The 19,321-nt window shown below is 43.8% G+C and overlaps 1 protein-coding gene across 2 annotated transcripts in view; it reads right to left on the bottom strand.

Annotated features, from left to right (window-relative positions):
• LOC121270814 (serine/threonine-protein phosphatase 2B catalytic subunit beta isoform) overlaps positions 1-18,445 on the bottom strand; it is a 75,157-nt gene extending 56,712 nt beyond the window's left edge. Inside the window, exon 1 of one of the 2 annotated variants that reach the window (XM_041176269.1) lies at positions 18,221-18,445. In XM_041176269.1, coding sequence (XP_041032203.1) covers positions 18,221-18,269 — 49 coding nt within the window. In that variant the 5' untranslated portion in view covers positions 18,270-18,445. The remainder of the gene's footprint in view (positions 1-18,220) is intronic. The other variant, XM_041176270.1, reaches the window with a different exon arrangement.
• Between the last annotated feature and the right edge of the window lie 876 nt (positions 18,446-19,321).

Here is a 19,321-nt window from a genome sequence, read left to right as displayed (position 1 = left end):
TATTAAATCAGTGAATTACAAAACAGTTTGAACTTTGGGCTTCTGCTGCTCATGTGCAACTGTATTGAGACTGTTCAAACTCTATTCATGAAGGACATTAATAGCTAGCAGACAAACATCAAGACCCAGTGCTACTATCAGCTTCTTCATAAAACGAATACCCAACCTATACGCCAAAAAGTGTCTACAGTCAATAGGTGCAAGGAAAGTATAATATAATTAGAACCGAGTTACCACAGCTATATGTAGGACATCAAGTTTAAGCAGCAATGCACGATCAATTCCAGAAAAGTCACAAATTGAATCCTTGCCAACTAACTCTCAAGCCCACACTTTGTCTAAGGTTCTGCTAAACATTATACCCGTCCAAATCACAAAACAACATAGTAGAAACGCAGTACTGCACACTATCAAACTCTGACTTGTCCAAATTAAATGTGTCTAGTGCCAACTTGTCCCTGGGATTTCAGTTCTGTATGTAAATTGCTACCAGGGCAATGCTGTCATGTTGCTATTCACTATATTGATCCTTTCAAAACAAGAGAGACTGTCAACATCTACTAAATGAATTTTCACACTATTATTGCCACCTCTCTCAGGAAAGTTCAGTCTTAGTGCTTAGTATCCTTCAGTCAATAAGTTCAAGACAGTCAGCAATAAATCCAATAAGGAATTCAGGAGAAACTTCTTTACCCAAAGAGTGGTGAGAATGCTGAACTTGCTACCACAAGGAGCAGTTGAGAAGAAATGCATAGATGCATATAAGGAGAAAGTAAATAAACATGAGGGAGAAAGGGATAAAAGGATATGATGACAGGGTGAGATAAAGAGAAATGCGAGGAGGCTCATGTGCAGCATTAACAAACTGGGCCTAATGGTCTGGTTTCGTGCTGTAAGTTCTACATAAAGTCAGTCCCAGCTTAAGCAGAGTGTGAACATTGGACCCTTTATGAACCGAAACAGAGCTTTCAGCACACTCAAGTCTTCAGTTCCCATTCACATAACAGTGTTGTAATAGGAATGCTAAAACCCAAAACAAAAACAGAATTACCTGGAAAAACTCAGCAGGTCTGGCAGCATCGGCGGAGAAGAAGAGTTGACATTTCGAGTCCTCGTGACCCTTCAACAGAACTGAGTGAATATTAGGAGAGGGGTGAAATATAACAATTAAACTTTTCTTCTCTTTTCTTCTCCGCCGATGCTGCCAGACCTGCTGAGTTTTTCCAGGTAATTCTGTTTTTGTTTTGGGTGAAATATAAGCTGGTTTAAGGTGGGGGGGGGATGTGGTTGTAGGGACAAGCAAGCAGTGATAGGAGCAGATAATCAAAAGATGTCACAGACAAAAGAACAAAGAGGTGTTGAAGGAGGTGATATTATCTAAACGAATGTGCTAATTAAGAATGGATGGTGGGACACGCAAGGTACAGCTCTAGTGGAAAGGCTAACAGGGCATAAAATATATAGATTTAAAAATAATGGAAATAGGTGGGGAAAGAAAAATCTATATAAATTATTGGAAAAAACAAAAGGAAGGGGAAGAATCGGAAAGGGTGTGGGGATGGAGGAGGGAGTTCAAGATCTAAAGTTGTTGAATTCAATATTCAATCTGGAAGGCTGTAAAGTGCCTAGTCGGAATATGAGGTGCTGTTCCCCAGTTTGCGTTGGGCTTCACTGGAACAATGCAGCAGGCCAAGGACAGACATGTGGGCAAGAGAGCAGGGTGGAGTGTTAAAATGGCAAGCGACAGGGAGGTTTGGATCTTTCTTGCGGACAGACCGCAGGTGTTCTGCAAAGCGATCGTCCAGTTTACGTTTGGTCTCTCCAACCCACAAGCTCCCTAGACAGGCAATGCCTCCAGTGGCTGGTTTACTTCTGTCTCAGGATATACGAACATATGAACAAGGAGCATTAGGTCATTCGGCCCCTCAAGCCTGCTCCACCATTCAATAAGATCATGATAGTAACCTCAAAACTGCATCCCGCCTACCCCTGATACCTATCATCCACTTGCTTACCAAGAAACACCTCTGTCTTAAAAATATTCAAAGACTCTGCTTCCACCAACTCTTCAGGCAGCGAGTTCCAAAGACTCATGACCCTCAGAAAAAAATTCGCCTCACCTTCACCTTAAACAGGCGACCCTAGTTCTACATTTTTCCACAAGAGGAAACATCCTCTCCACATCCATCCTGTCAAGACTCCTCAGGAACTTGTATTTCAATCAAATCGCCTTTTACTCCAGCAGAACAAAGACGCTAGCAAAAGTAAATGTCTGAGCTGCCGGTATCTTCAAGGGGTCATTTTATTCTGTCCCTGGCTGAGCTGAATTTCACACTGCAGCTGTCCTAACCTACTTCGGATGCCAAGGAAAGACTAAGGTCAGGATGAAGATAATGCAAGTTTGACTTCGTGCATGTTAACAACTACAAATCGTGCTTTTAAAAGGGAAAAAATCACAAATTAAGAGCCTGGACAAGATATCTGTCATCAGTGACCACATATCCTATCAGTGATCACTTGCACAAGCCTAAAAATCTCCACCACGTATTGCTCAAATCATACCAGTATAAATCATACCCAGTGTTATCACTAAAGTTTCAGTGAAGACTAAGGACGTAATCTTCCTACTATATGTCTACTTGAAATGAAGCATCCAGATTTTATCTTTGCAAGATTGTGTTGAGACTGCAAACTGAATTTGAGATATCAAACTGCTGAGTTTTTCCAGGTAATTCTGTTTTTGTTTTGAGATATCCTCTCTGATTGAGGGCGCTGAATCCTGGGGTCACTGAGGGAACCACGGCGAGGGTGTTGGGGTCACTGAGGGAATCACGGGGGGGGGCGGCCTCCAGGCCATCGAATGTTTCAATTCTGCCTGTACTTTTAATATTTGCTAACTACCACCACACTTTTTCTTGTTAGTGTAAGCCAACTAAAAAGCACATGCAACAATGCTAATACTGTTGCAGTTAGTTAACAATGTCTTTCGGAATTGAAGACAGCAGGGTGACAGATGGCACGCAGCAACAAGGCACATCTATTCAGAAAAGTGTGATGCCATAGTTCTGGTGTATATGCTCAAATACTAGGGTGAAACCTTAGAAGTTAAGGTCTGTCATTAGTGGTGAGAGCAGCTTGGGATAAAGATCAAAATCCTGGAACTCCCTCCCTAACAGCACTGTGGATGGACCTACACCACATGGACTGCAGCGGTTCAAGAAGGCAGCTCACAACCACCTTCTCAAGGGCAATTAGGGATGGGCAATAAATGCTGGCCTGATCAGCGACACTCACATCCCATGAATGAATTAAAAAATAGTCAAGGAAGCTAGAGATTCCTAAAGCACAGGAAACATTAATATGTATTTGCTGAAGTATAAATGTTTTCCTGTAGTTTACTGGCACCAATGTATTAAATGAGCCCAATGATAAAGCACTTAAATCTGATCCTAGCAAACTTTTATTCCTTCATTCTTGTATTTCTGGTTGTCTGAAGCCTGTCACAGCTTTTGCGTCCTTACTACTCCATTCCTCATCTACACCAAAAGAATCTTTCCTCTATTTTAGTTGAAGTTGAAACATAGATCATGCCAAGAGATGCCAGACAAGTTCAAAGGAAGCCCACCCTGCCAAACAGGGATTAGCTTCAAATCTTTACCAACAATTTATGCAGCCCCCAGCCCCACTCGTTTTTTATTTTGTCTATTGCAGACCGTGGGGGAGAGTCCAGAAAGTTGTAGCTGTGGAAGAACTGCCCATGTACAAGCTCAGAAAACAACACGTCAATAGGTCCAGTCAGTCAAGAAAACATCATATCCCACCACACCCCTCATTAAACCCCTGTTAATCTTATCCTACGTATTAACAATCTCTCTCTCTTGAGTTTGCTGATACAACCATCTCCCTTGAAGATCCATTTTGAATATTCACTAGAAATACTGACGAAGAGTTCATGTTTAAATGTGCTGCATTCAGGATTCTTTCCTTAGTTGTTGGTATGCTGGGGATAACTCCTCAAGCACCAGAGCTTGTGCACAATGGTCCATTCAGCACATAATTTCAGTCAACTAGTCTGAGCAGGTTAGTAACTGTTCTCCCTCTTCAAGAAAGATCACTGGATAGTGATAAAGCAACAAAGGAACTCTGGATGACTTTCTCTCTCTAGCTAACCCAATTACAACACACCAATCCTACACCAACCTAGGACTCTTTAAACTACACAAATTGGATAGTTATCAGGAGCAGGAAGCCTGGGTGATTTTCCCTTGCACAATCCAAGGACAGAGTGGCCATTCGATCACTCCTACAGATTACCAAGGCATTGTTTTAAACATTTGTCAAAGGAATTGGCACAATGGAGTAGGCAAACGCTTTACGCTTGTGGGTTCAAAATAAAACCAAAATGAATGAGGGGGTGTTGAAAGTAACTGCTATATGTTGAATCACAGAATGGTTGCAGTACAGAAAAAGGGCACCAGGCTTGTTGTGTCTGTGCCACCTCTCTGAAAGAGCAACTAAACCAGTCCCACTTCCCTGCCCTATCCCCAGGTCCTAATGGGCAAAGGCCCATAGCGCAGAAGTGCCCTACAAGCATTGTTGAAGCAAAGTAGAAGTGGCTGCATCTATTATTACATTTAATTCAGAAACAGACCGGGGAATCCCCATGGTGGAATAAACCAATGATGCAAAATATTAATATTTACAATATTTCTTTCCTCAGTGTTGACATGTTCACCTTAATAAGCACAATAATTAACCCTTAAAAAAGATCAGAAGACTCTTCCCTTAAAAAGTGGGGTGGAAAGTATCTGCAACGTCTGAATATTTAAATGGTTATACTACCAGTTTATTATAAAAATGACATTCTTCCAGTTCAGTCTATACATTGTCAGCAAATAACTGTATTTTCAGTTTGCTTGTATGGTTTGTCAGGAGACATATTTCCCAATGGCTAACCTTCCAGTCCAATCTATGTAGCGACTGCAATAAGCTGCTACTGTAACACTTCATCTGCTAGCTAGGTTACTGCTGTAACCCTTGTATCCGCAGCAGGATCAGGTCTTAAAGGAAGGAGGAAGCTAAAAATAAAACATGCTTGATCCAAAGCCTGGTTTAAAAGTCTTTAAATGACATGAATTGGATAATAATCAGAAACATGAGCCATGGTTGATTTGCCCCTTCCCACACTCCAGGGTCACTGAGGTAATTTGTTAACTCCAACTCAATGATCCCAACTGGGCAGTATTTTTGCTTTTGAAAGAGAGAAGTAAGTGCATGTGCACAGATACAAACTTCAGGTGGCAACAGTACCATGCTCAGCTCGAGAGCCCCATGGTACAACAGCCTACCGAATGTCACTGTCTAACCTCTAACATTTCACACAATTGTGACAGCAAAAGGGACTGCGATTTGCTCCATCATATCTGCCCCAGTTCTCCTTTGGAACAGTTCACCTAGTTCCACTCCCCTGCCTTCTCCTTGTAATTATGCACATTCTTCCTTTTCAAATAACAGTCTAATACCTCAATTGAACCTGCCTCCACCACACTCTCGGGCAGTGCATTCCAAAACCAACCACTCACTGTGAGAAAGTTTTTCCTCATGTTACCATTAAATCTATGTCCTCTGGTTCTCGAACCTTCCACCAATAGGAACATTTCTGACTCCTACCTAATCCATCCAGACCCCCTCACGATCGTGAATACCTCCAACAAATCTCCTCTCAGCCTTCTACCCCAAAGGAGGGCACTCCCAACTTCTCCAATCTATGTAAATGAAATTCCACACCCCTTCTTCACATTCTTGTGAATCTTTTCTAGGCTCTAACTTCTTCACATCTTTCATAAAGTTTAGCACCCAGAACTGCTGCAATATAGTTGAGGTTGAACCAGTGTTCCTTACAAGTTCAACATAACTTCCTTGCTTTTGTACTCTATGCCGCTATTAATAAAGCCTAGGATACTGTATGCTTTATTAACTGCGTTCTAACCCTGTCCTGCCATCTTCAACAACTTGTGCACAGAAATACCCAGGTTCCTCTGCTCCTGCAGCCCCTTTAGAATTGTACTCTTTACTTTATATAGTCTCTTTGCATTTTTTTCTACCAAATGAATGACTTCACACTTTGCTGCATTAGATTTCATCTGCCACTTGCCCGCCCATATCCTTTTGAATTACTATGCTATCGTCCTCACAGCTCACAATGCTTCCAAGTTTCAGAGAAGTTTGTGGGAGTAGGAATGAAAGATACAAAAGGATGAAGTTGAGTAATTAGCCAGATTAATTGTAGATAAGTACAGAAAAATTTGGTAGAATTCAACCTAGATTGTTGAGGGAAGGAGGAGAGAAAATAGTTGGTTTGCTGACTAGTCATTAATTAACCAAGGATGATTGAAAGTTACACCACAGGATTAGAAACCTGCCAAAGCATTCCATTTGCTCAATGGAGAAAGGGATAAGCTGAGAAACTATAAACTAGGTAGCCCAAGAGCAGTAAAAGATAGGTTTCCAGAGACCATAATATAAAGACAAAATTAATACTTAGAAAGACATGATTTAATCAAGGACAGCCAGCACACATTTATAAAAGGCAAGTTAACTTTTAAAGAAATTAATGAGGTATTGTGTGCAGATATTCAACGAGAGTTGATATTGTGCCACAGAGAAGGCCTATTGACAAAATTAAGGCAGATGATATTAAGGGGTATCCGGAGCACAGATAGAAAATTGATTGAAGGGCAAAGAACAGTGTAGACTATAAGACATAGGAGCAGAAATTAGGCCATTCAGCCCATCGAGTCTGTTCTGCCATTCAATCATGGCTGATAAGTTTCTTAACCCCATTCTCCTGCCTTCTCCCCGTAACCTTTGATCCCCTTACCAATCAAGAACCTATCTATCTCGGTCTTAAACACACTTAATAACCTGGCCTCCACAGCCTTCTGTGGCAATGAATTTCATAGATTCACCACTCTCTGGCTAAAGTGTACTAGTGCTCAATGAAAATTGTGGAAGCAGAATCACTAAGAATTTGAAAAAGGAAAGTGAAAAACTATGAAAAAAGGAAAGGGACTAAGTAGATGGCTCTTTCTGAGTGTGCAATAGATGAAATGGCTTCCTTCTGTGCTGTTAAATTCTATAAAGGGGGCTTTCCAGGTGTCCATGGGACCCTATTGTAGCTAAAGTCCATGCTTCCAAAGGGGAAAAAAAGTAACCAAAACCCACACACAAATGGTTGGCACAATTCTTTTTAAAGTAGTTTAAATAAAAATTGAGGGATCCCCACTTTTTCCAAGGCCCAAAATATTTAAACATTTAGTCGCTCACTAGTAAGTTTTACCTTCAACAAATGGGAACCAAAACAACAATTAGTATAAAATGCGCTTCAGCAACATGCTGAGACCTGTGCGTTGTTAAGTGCAATTAATTTTGGTAGCTTCAGAACGAAGGAATCTCCATTGTATGTCATAATGGAGGGAAACACCACTGCAATTTTTTGGATCTTCCTTGTGCAGATTTTTTTTTCAGTTGTAGTGTTTTTTATAATGTTAAAGACACCTTGTTTAAATAAAGCATACTTGAAGCCAAACTGCTGATAAGTATTTGGGAATTTCTAACAACAGGAATTATTCATCATTATTTTATGTATTTCACGTAATTGTTATAATGATTTTCCCACTGCACCTAACAGTCATGCACTGGGCTATTCAATGTGTCCGGCTGGAGCTTTAATTTAAACATCTGGATGTCAGCTGCTCCTATCTCAAAAGGGAAACATTTCAATCAAGGTGATTATTTTGACTGACAGCTTGGTGGACCAAACCACCACCCCTCAGTCCTGTTAAATTCTTATAAGATTCTTACCCCTACCCAATTAAGGCATTACAATAGTAAACAACCATTTACCATTCTGTTAAGGACCAGTAAGCTCAAGGTTAGCCTCCCTGAAAGTCCTGTTTTCCCAGAGGCATCAGTTGAATGTGTTATTACTTTCATGGATGGGTCTCGTACTTTTTGATTCACGTAAAATAAACCAGTTTGCTGGTATACAATCGTCTTGTCGATTGCTTTTCAGTCCATCTTTCCCAAAGGCAAGAGAATGCCTGTGATGAGACAGGCAAAAGTACAACTGCCAACATGTGCAGGAAAATAAGGATTCTACGACTAAAAATGTTATAATCTCTGGGTCACTATTGTTTAACTAGATAGCAGGCAATAAACATCAACTGAGATCATAGGAGATGCAATTTCTGTTGAGTGATTCATGATGCTGCACCCAAGAGAATATCTAGTGCAAAATCTAAAGGGTCAGAATAGGGCAAGGCTCCCACTATTGATTGCTATTTACTAGCCTCTCCTAGAAAGTGGGTGCACGTGTGGACATCAGGTTAGGACAGATCGAGGCACAGGCTGTGATGTTCTCGCTGAGTTATTTGTCTCAACAACAGAAATGCAAAGTTGCACACCAGAAAAGGCTAAACATCTAACTGTTGCCATGGTGCTTAAGTTGTCGGCGCATAGTTTAATTACTGAATATTCCCCTCCTCCCACTGTAAAGGAAAAACCTACCAAACCACACACTATGAATTATATTTAGTAGTATTTTGAGACTAACAACAGCCTAGGGCTATCACTGACCAGAAACTGAACTGGACTAGTCATATAAATACTGTGCCTACAAGAGCAGGTCAGAGATTAGGAATCCTGCAGGGAGTAACTCACCCCCTGACTCCCCAAAGCCTGTCTACCATCCACAAGCCACAAGTCACGAATGTGATGGAATACTTTCCACTTGCCTGGATGAGTGCAGCTCCCACAACACTCAAGAAGCGTCACACCATCCAGGACAAAGCAGCCCACCAGATTGGCACCACATCCACAAACATTCACTCCCTCCACCACCAACACACAATAGCAGCAGTATGTACCACCTACAAGATGCACTTCATGAACTCATCAAGGCTCCTTCGACAACACCTTCCAAACCTGTGACCTCTACCAAGTAAAAGAACAATGGCAGCAAACGCATGGGAACATCACCACCTCCAAGGCACTCACAACCCTGACTTGGAAATATACTGCCGTTTCTTCACTGTCAGTAGGTCAAAACTCTGACACTCTCTCCCTAACAGCACTGTGGGTGTACCTACGCTACATGGGATGCAGCAGTTCAAGAAGCAGCTCACCACCACCTTCTCAAGGGCAATTAGGGACGCACAATAAACATGGCCTAGCCAGCGACGCCCACATCCCGTGAATGAATTAAAAAACTATGAAGCAAGATTAAAACTCTGTGGAATTGTAACATTCAGGTAATGAGCCTGAGAGGCAGCTTTAACCCAAAGTTAGTATTTAAGTTTCAATGCAATCTCAATCCAAAATATTTTCTTTGCCTTATCTGGCAAGTGATTCAAACAAACGGAAGCCAGCAGTTGTTGCGTTCTTCTGTAAGGTGTCCATGTGAGCATGGCTGTACAGGCAGCTTGGAAAGTCTGCTCTCAGTACTGCTTTAATTTTGGTGAAATTAGGATGTAACCACCAATGGGTGAGCAGCATGGTGACAGAATGCCTTTGGCAGGCTGCCAGTCCTGCCAAATTCAAGGTAGCAAGTCCATGTAATAAGAGAAATAGAAATGGAGCTGACTGGGAGCACCAACACGTAAACTTCTCCACACACCATTGGGGCTCAAGTGGGCAGAAAGGCTAAGCTCACTCCTGCTGCAACCAATACATTAAAAAAATGCATATCCCCCAATATTAATGTTCTTTATTCACTGCCTCAAATTGCTCCCCCAGTAACACTGCAAACAAGAAATTACATAATCCAGTGCTTTAAGTATGGTGTCATATAGCTCAAAAGTGCTCCCTCCAGGCACTACCTACAATTTGGCAGCATCTAAAATTGTAAGTGGGTGTTTTTTAAAATTCAAGTAGTCAGAAAACAAAAAATTTTCATGCCCACCACTGTGCTTTATCTAGCAACATCAGTGTCTAACGGCACAACATTTAACCCGCCTCCCACCCACTAAACCTAGGACAGATTGAGTGATTTGCCCCAGGAGCAATTAGGAGAGCGTACCTGCTTAAATGACATGAGTGAATCATACTCTGGGCAACAGCAAAAGAACAGGTCAGAAAAAAGGTTGCAGCATTTATAATAACAGGAGTATGGAAAGCAGAACTTAAAAGATAAAACATCTCAAATCTCACAACACTACGACTAAAGACCTGGAATTTAAAAGAATTGTTATCAGCTCAGCATTTTAACCAATCAAATCAATGCAGCCTGGGCTATTTTATGCTTTTCTGAGACCCAGGCATAATGCAGTCCATCAGCTATAAGGTGTAAAGGGCTGAAATACCATAAGCATCCAAAATACACAATGCTCCCTTACAAGTGGGCTTAATTCAGTACTCTCCACTGATTAGAGAGACTGTGGGTTCAAGCACCTTGAGCACGGGGTTCTGCCAGTATCCTGGTGAACACTCTTCCCTCAGCTAACAGAATCAAAAAAAGGACTAACTGATCATTCATCTCATTGGTTGTTTGTGGGACCCTTTGTAAATGGGCTGCCACACTTTCTTAAAAATCACTGACCTCATTTCAAAAAGCAAACCAGTTAAAACTTTGAGGGCATAGGAAGTTGCCAGGTAAACAAAAATTCTTTCATACCACCTATAAACATCAGGACAAAACTACCATTTTCATAAGTTTTCTGAGTAATGGCCTCTCATTAAAGCTGCCCACTATAGGACGAGGCATAAAATTAAAGGGATTCGGTCACGTGCCCTTTAAAATCATCCCAAATACTGATACATTTCGCTGTTACAGAACCCAAAACATCAGAATTTTAAATTACTGAATGTGGAAAGTTAAACAGGTAGATTTAATCTCTCACTGTCATCATGGGGCAAGTCAGAAGTTATGAAAACACCATAATGTTTGCCACCATTTTCCTGCCACTTGACTGTGGGATGGGGTTTTGTTTGAGCTGAATTTACTCAAGCATTCCAGTAAGTTTAAAGACCAAGGTTGCAACTCTTCCATGTCCGTGACTTGCATGAACCTGCTCCTCTCACACATGACAAAATAAGGCCAATTTATGCCCCAACTAGCTGGGTCACAAGGTTGGGATTACCAGTGAAGTGAGCTCAGAAAATTAAGCTAATCCTTAATCAGAAATGATCAGTATTCATCGGTAGATAGATGCTGATAGAGATGGAACCGATATGAAGAGTTTCCTGAAGGTGAAATTTCACTTTACAGATGGTGAGATATTTAAATAGTTTTGGTTTTAATCATTCATGGAAAGGATTCTTCTCTTTACCTCTCCTCAATATTTCCATTGAACTCAACTGTACAAATCTGATTGTTAACAGTCTCCAAATGGGTGCTTCTCTCACACTCTGCACATCCTTCCACTCCACGCATTCTAAAAGAAACTAAGGAAGAGAAAGCAAAGGCACTATGATGCATATTTAATAATTCATTTGAAAAAAGTGTAGTACCAGAGGGCTGGTGGGTAACTAATATTATAACTACTTTTGAGAAGGGAAAGTAAACACACCCAGCGAACTACCACACAACACTGGTATCAGGAGAAATAATAGAATCCCTATTAAGGGGGAAAACAAGAAAACATCCAGAAACCAAAAATAATAACGAATAGTTAACATGGATTGCAAAAGGGAAACCTCACTAAATTCCTTGAAGGGGCAACAGAAGGAGTAGAAAAGGACAATTCAGGAGATGTATAACATTTCCAAAAGGTCTTCAGGAAGGTACCATATAATAGACTAATGAATAAGATCAGTGCATATGGACTCAGGGGACAATTAGCAAAATGGATTGTGAACTAGCTGCAAGACAGAAAGCCGAGAGCAGGAGTAAAGGCTTGGCAGTGTGATCACACAAGAATCAGTACTTAGACCACTGCTGTCCACGACTTTTATTAATATTTTAGAATCGGAAACAATTTCTAAATTTGTGGATGACACTAAATTGAGCATGGTGGTCTGCATTGAGGAGGAACAGAGCGCATTACAGGAAGAAAAATTACAGAATATTGAAATTCATTTAGGAATTAAATGAGCTTGGGTAAATGTTAGGTAGTACATTTTGTAAATAAGGAGGTTACATTAGTTGGAAAGTAAAAATCTAAATGAGGAGCAAAGGGTCTGGGAGTTAAATACATAAAAAGCACAAAAAGTTGTTACATATTAGGAAGGCCATTAAAAAAGTAAACCAAGCACAAGGGTTTATTTCTAAAGAGACAGAACTGAGAAGTAGAGAAGTAATGCTAAACTTGTTTCGAACCTTGGAGTGCTACGTACAATTCTGGTTTCCACATTATGGAAAGGATATCAAGGCACTGGAGAGGGTGCAAAAAAGAGTTACAAGGACAATACCTGTCCAGAAGGGCTTTCCTCTTGAAAAGAGCAGGTTGAAGGGCAACTAATAAAAGTCTGTAAAGTTATGAAAGTTTTGATAGATAGTGTTTCGCCATATGTGGAGCAGAGCAAAATAGAAGCCATCAACAGAAGACAGTCAGTGAGAAGCCAAACAAGAAAATCAGAAGAAACTTCTTTACCCAGAGAATGGTGGGAATGTGGAACCCGCTTCCACAGGGAGGCAAATCATTTGGGTTAACTAAAGAGGAAGCTGGAGAAGGCATACAAGAAAGACAGGAAGAAAGGATTATAATGATAAAGTTAGATGAGGAAGGATGAGAGGAGGCTCAATGGAGCATTAATGCCAGCATGAACTGAATGAAGGCTGAATGGAACATCAGACTTGGGAGCAGCAGTAGGCCATTCGGCCCTTCAAGCACGCTTCGCCATTCGATAAAGTCATGGCTGATCTGGCTGTGGTCTCAACTCCACTTTCTTGTGCCCACCATAACCCTGACTCCCTTGTCTATCAAAAATCTACCTAACTCTGCCTTGAATAATTCAATGACCCAGCCTCCACTGCTTTCTGGGAAAGAGAATCCCAGACAAACAACCCTCAGAAAAAACTTCTCCTCACATCACTTCTTATTGGTAGTGTCCGCTAGTTCTTGTCTCCCCAAAAGAGGAAAGATCTTCCTGGTATGGCCTGATTCGGTGTTGTAATTCTATGAATTTTCTGGAGTTAGTGCCCCAGCCAGTGGGCATTATTTAACAATGTGAAGCTGACAAGTGCAGTCCTACACACAACATGCTTACAGCTGAGGCACATGTAGGATATATGCCCATCAGAACAATGGGCATATGACCTCCACCTGAAACAGTCTGCACTCCATTTACTCAGCACAAACCATCTCAGTCTTCCAACAAATCCATGGAACATGCAAGACAACGACCAGTCAACATGACCACCAGTATGAAGGGCCTTCTCCAGTCCCTGGGCCTAACTACTCTAGAAGCTAAGATCAGGTAATAGTGTTGAACACCTGACCCACACTAGCACATGCAGTCACACTAGAAACTGAAGGAAATGGAAAGAAATCTTTATTTGGAGTATGAAGCAGAAGGACTCTTGCAATTTGGACCACCCACATTTAATTACTTAATTACTTATTTTTAAAGTTTTTTTTTAAATCATGCAACCATTTTTACATCTACCAACCATTTTGGAAATTTATGATCTGTTGGTATGAGAGATTGTGGGCCTGTTGACAAATTACTTTCCTAACAAAACTATTCTCTGCAAGAGACCTGGAAAGTATAAAGGAGACAATAACGAGTTATCAAGGCAGCACTAAACTGTGAGGGCAAGATGATCTTCCAAACCACAATGCTACTCACTGGAGAAAGTGCCTTATCCAAGCAGGAAGGTTCTTTCCCAAACCCCTGCCTAATCTGAAGTTCCACGATTCTCTATTTTTCCCTGCAAACTGTGAACCCTTCCCCATAGAGCTGTATTAATTATATGCTTCAACAAGGTATAAACAAAGAATGCTTTGTTGTCTGTAATTATCTTCTGTCATGGTGTAATGTTTATCTTTCAGAATTCTATTGCAGCTTAGTCTATGTTTTGAAAAACAACTCAAATCATTTTCCCATCTCTAACTTATTCTGTCACTCTGAACTAAAGCTGTTAACAATAAATTAACAGTTGAATAATTCAATTTTGAGCCAATTTTCAAATAATTGGAAGAAACAAAGAAACCCTCTTATAACTTTAAGAGGTACAGCCTTTTCCAAGTCGTTGTTGCACTCCCTTCAACTGAATGATCTACTGCTCTCAGAAGGGAAGTATCAAAACAAATCCAAGGTTTGAAGAAAATTAAGTCTTCAGATAACCATATTGCAGAAAGTATTCTAAGTCACAATGTTATGGTCAACTTCATACATGTTATTGTTCTTTGTAATGATCCTATCATGCTACAAACCTTTTGCCAGTAAGCCACAGAAAAGCGGGCAACCTTATCTTTCCCCAAAAGGTGTGAGCAATTTAATTTTCTTTTCATTCTTTCAAGAATTTGCATATGACACACAAGATCCCACAAACAATAATGCCTTGAACAACAGGTCAGTTTAGTTTTAGGTTGAAGAAGATGCATGTTTGTTTGACAGACAAAATGGGTCCACTTCTCCCTACATGCAATAATTTTTTTTAAAATAGTAATTAAAATTCCCTGTGAAGCTGATGGTACTCATTTGGATACTCTTCCACAGGCGCTGGGCACCCTCTGATCATGGATGGTGAGTGTTAGCAAAGCGACTTGATCACAGCAAAGCTGAATCCTGTTATAACACACATTTTCCAGTAGGGTCTCTAGACAGTCTCAAGAAGCTGGAACTCTGCCTCATCCCTCCTCCTCCTCCACTCCACCCCACCACCCCCCCTCCCGCCTGGCACAGGGATGTTGAAGCTAATAGTAGCACCTCACCTGCTGCCCTAGCCAAGATCAGCTAACTCAGCAGAGCTAGAATCAGACTTGGGAATGTCTGGCCTTTGTGGCTTATTGAAGTGAACTTCAACGGCTAGCTACATTTCTTGCTGCTGGCCTGTGGCTAATTTGAATGACTTTGGTGACACAAACAAGAGAAATATGTTGAATTATTTAAAAGAAAATCACACGAGTATAAATATGAACTGATTCAGAGAGCACAGCAAAGTAAAAATTTATGATAAAGTACTTGAGTGAAATTCAGGAAAAAATACTGAACTATGTGAACAATATCCAATGGCTCATCTGCCTCCGTTTTCAGTAATTATAAGCTGCCCACTTCATGTTTAAGCACAGTTTGCACGTGATAAACTTGTTTATGTGAAATACTTGTTTCTCCAATATTCAAAAACTGAGGCCTGTGTTTCGTATGCACGAAATGAAAAAAACAATACTGACAGACCATTTATGTAAAATAATGCAAAACATCTGCTCCCAGAATACAATACTATTGGTATCTGAGGCATGCTGGCTTTGCACTTAAATTTTGAGAAATAAAAAGGGTTTCAGTTTGCTTTTCTGAAAAAAACTAAATCAGGCATCCTCAGTATTATCGTTCCCCCTCCATATTCACCCCATATCTCCTGAAGCTACAGATCCTCGCTCAACTATGTCTCTGATAATTCACCGATGTTTTCAGAATCAAAAACGTCTTTACTGCTTTCAACCAGAGTAGCAAAAACTAAGGACAAGCGGGAGGTACTAAAAAGTTTCAGACGACTCCCTGATCATATTGAATAAAAGCAATGGCCACTCCCTTAATTTGAGTTATAAATTTTACTGCTAGGACTGAGACAATCCCATGTGGCTCTTTCAGCCTGAAGCGTCATTTTTGGGAAAGGTCCTGTAGCCGCTCATCAAGCAGCACAGACTGACTCCAAACCAACCAAAGTGTTGCCCAACCCTGGAAAACCACACCACAGATTTGGCATGGAAATCTTCCAGGCAACATGATCTGTTTTGCTCTGGGAGTGCGGGTTCTGAATCCAGTTAGTTTCAGCCTAGCAAGAGGGACACTTGACCAAAGGGGCTCCTCTCCAGAAAGCAGAAGTGACAATTTCAGAAAACAGGGAAAGTTTTAAGTGAAAAGTTTTAAGTCCAGTATTCTCTGGTTTTAAAAAACATCCAATTATCATCCCCTCTAAATATTGGTCTTTGTAAAGTAAGGAATTGGTCAAAACTGAAAAATATGGAAAATACATTAACTTTCTAGTCCCACATCAGACTGTATTACCCACAAGCACTGGGTCATTGTGATTGTTTGGTATTTCGTAAACAAGAGCGCTGCTTCAGCACAAGTAATTCACTACAAATGTTATACAACAGGAGCAAAGTCACCAAACCATAATTATAGAATTAAAAGTAAACAGATTCCCAAAGCAGATGGGCCTGCAACAGAATCTCTCCATGTTAAACACAACTACTGCATATTTCATCATTTTCTTCAGTGTCTCAAGACAAGCGGCAACTATACCATTGACCATTTCTAACCATTAAACCTGACCCAAACCAGGAGCCCGGACAAAACACTTGCTTCCCCCAATTCTACCTCTGTGGCTTATTCTGTGAATTTGAGGTTTGCAAAAGCTATAATTTCTGTTTTTCTTTCAATGGTGGGTAAAACCTCAATCAGAACACCCAGATCTGTTATCATTAGCAACACAAATAATGGGGAGCAGGAATTTAAATAAAGCATTTACATACATTAATACAGTAGCTTTCACATCAGGACATGCCAATGAGGTACATCTGACATGTAGTCACTGCTGTAATGTAGGTGAGCACAGCAGCCAAGTTTGCACACATCAAGGCTCCACAAACAAAGTAAGATTAATGAGCAATCTGTTTTTGGTGATTATAAGAGTAAATGCTGGCCAGGACATCGATAAAACACCACAGGGTCTTCAAATAATGCCATGGGATCTTTTAAATCATACCAAGGGAACAAACTGTGCCTCAGTTTCACTGTTTAGCCAAACAACAGGCACATCTGACAATATAACACTCCCTCAATACTGCACTATAGTGTTAGCCAGCATTGTGTGGAGTAGGCAATCTTCTGGCTGGGACATGAGCATGCTTCTGGCGAAGTCAAGCCATCACAAACATTTTGTGGTCCTATATAGTCCACTGTGCACACCTACCTTAATAGAATAATGTTACTTAGTGATCAGAATAAACTAAACGGCTGCCAGCAATCAAAAAGTAAGAATGAGCATTTATACCTCAATTTTTACAGACTCAGGGCATCCTAATATATTTGACAACTAATGAAAGAGCTTGAAACTGTTGCAATGCAGGGAAAAGTTTGGAGAAAACCATCCTGTAGTGGGGTCAGGAATACTGAGAGTTGAGGCCAAGTGAATTCTTTGATCTCACCCAAGTGCCACAAAAGCATGAACCTGAGAATAAATCCACAGATCAGGTGGCACTGAAGCTGTCGGCTTCTGCAAACTATACATTCGTAAGGCCCAGCGCCCAAACCAAAACTAAAAGAACTGCAAGGGCTATTCAACCATGGGAGGTAACCCACCACCTCACCACCAAGTTCACCCTCCCCTCATCCCCAACACCCCTTCATCAACAAACCTCTCACCCTCCCCATTCATACCCACCTCACCCCTACCCCTTCAGCCTTCATCACACACACCCTCCTCCCCCTCACCCCAAACTACCTCACCCCTACCCCCTCACCCTTCATCACACACCCTCCTCACCCTAACCCCCTCACCCTTCATCACACACACCCTCCTCCCCCCTCACCCCGACCCCCTCACCCTTCATCACACACCCTCCTCCCTCCTCACCCCCAATCCCCTCTCCATCTCCCTTCCCAACCACACCCCCATGCCTCACTATCCGTCCCCCCTCCCTCCGCTTCCTCACCCCTCCCACAAACTCCTCCACCACCACCCCGGTGGGTGGGGGGGGGGGGGGGGGCAGTGACTCGACAGTCCGAGGTAATCTGGCACCCAAAGAGCTGCAGCTCCGGCTCAGTCCCAGCTGCGCCCGAGGCCTGGGTCTGTGGCTGACAGTCCCCCGGAGCCGCGGGACGGGGATGGGGACGGGGGACGGGGACCGGACGGGGACGGGGGACGGGACGGGGTGGGGGTGGGGGTCGGGGACGGGACGGGGGATGGGGACGGGACGGGACGGGGTGGGGGACGGGACGGGGGTGGGGGACGGGGACGGGGAACAGGGGACGGGGACCGGGACCGGGGCCGGGGGACGGGACCGGGGCCGGGGGACGGGACCGGGACCCCGCTCCCCCCCGGGTTACTCACACTTCACCACCCGATCGGCGGTCGGCAGCTTCCCGTCCCGAGCCGCCATGGCGCCGCTCCGAGTGGCGGCCGCAGTCCCGCCGAGCCTCAGGCTCAGGCCGCCCCCACCTCCTCCTCCTCCTCCTCCTCCTCCTCCTCCGCCGCCGCCGCCTGTCCTGACTCCTGCTCCCGGGCTCTCGGGCCTCGCGCTCTCCCCGCAGCCTCGGCCTCTGGTGACGGCGGCGGCTCCGGCATCAGAACATGGCGGCTGTCCCAGAGTGCAGCGCGCGGGGGGCGGGGCCTGGGGGCAGGGAGGGAGGGTGAGGAGGAGGGAGAGGAAGAGGCGGAGGAGGGGGAGGAGTGGAGGGGAGTGGAGGGGGAGGAGTGGAGGGGAGTGGAGGGGGAGGAGTGGAGGGGAGTGGAGGGGGAGGAGTGGAGGGGGAGGAGTGGAGGGGGGGAGGGAGGGGGAGGAGTGGAGGGGGGGAGGGGGGGGGAGGGGGGGGGAGGGGGGGGGGGAGGGGGGGGGGAGGGAGTGGAGGGGGGGGGAGGGGGAGGGAGGGGGAGGAGTGGAGGGAGGGGGGGGAGGGGGAGGAGTGGAGGGGGGGGAGGGAGGGGGAGGAGTGGAGGGGGGGAGGGAGGGGGAGGAGTGGAGGGGGAGGAGTGGAGGGGGGGAGGGAGGGGGAGGAGTGGAGGGGGGGAGGGAGGGGGAGGAGTGGAGGGGGGGGAGGGAGGGGGAGGGGGAGGAGTGGAGGGGGAGGAGTGGAGGGGGAGGAGTGGAGGGGGAGAGGGAGGAGGAGTGGAGGGAGGTGGGGGAGGAGGAGGAGTGGAGGGAGGAAGGTGGGGAGGAGGAGGAGTGGAGGGAGGAGGGAGGGAGGTGGGGGAGGGAGGAGGGAGGGAGGTGGGGGAGGGAGGAGGGAGGGAGGTGGGGGAGGGAGGAGGGAGGGAGGTGGGGGAGGGAGGAGGGAGGGAGGTGGGGGGAGGAGGAGTAGAGGGAGGGAGGTGGGGGGAGGAGGAGTAGAGGGAGGGAGGTGGGGGGAGGAGGAGTGGAGGGAGGGGAGTGGAGGGGGAGGAGTGGAGGGGGAGGAGTGGATGGAGGGAGGGGGAGGAGTGGAGGGGGGGAGG

The sequence above is a fragment of the Carcharodon carcharias genome, chromosome 28 (assembly GCF_017639515.1).
Source record: "Carcharodon carcharias isolate sCarCar2 chromosome 28, sCarCar2.pri, whole genome shotgun sequence".
In the NCBI taxonomy this organism is placed as follows: domain Eukaryota; kingdom Metazoa; phylum Chordata; class Chondrichthyes; order Lamniformes; family Lamnidae; genus Carcharodon; species Carcharodon carcharias.
The sequence above is the reverse complement of the archived record's forward strand: the minus strand, read 5'-3'. Positions and strand labels throughout refer to the sequence as shown.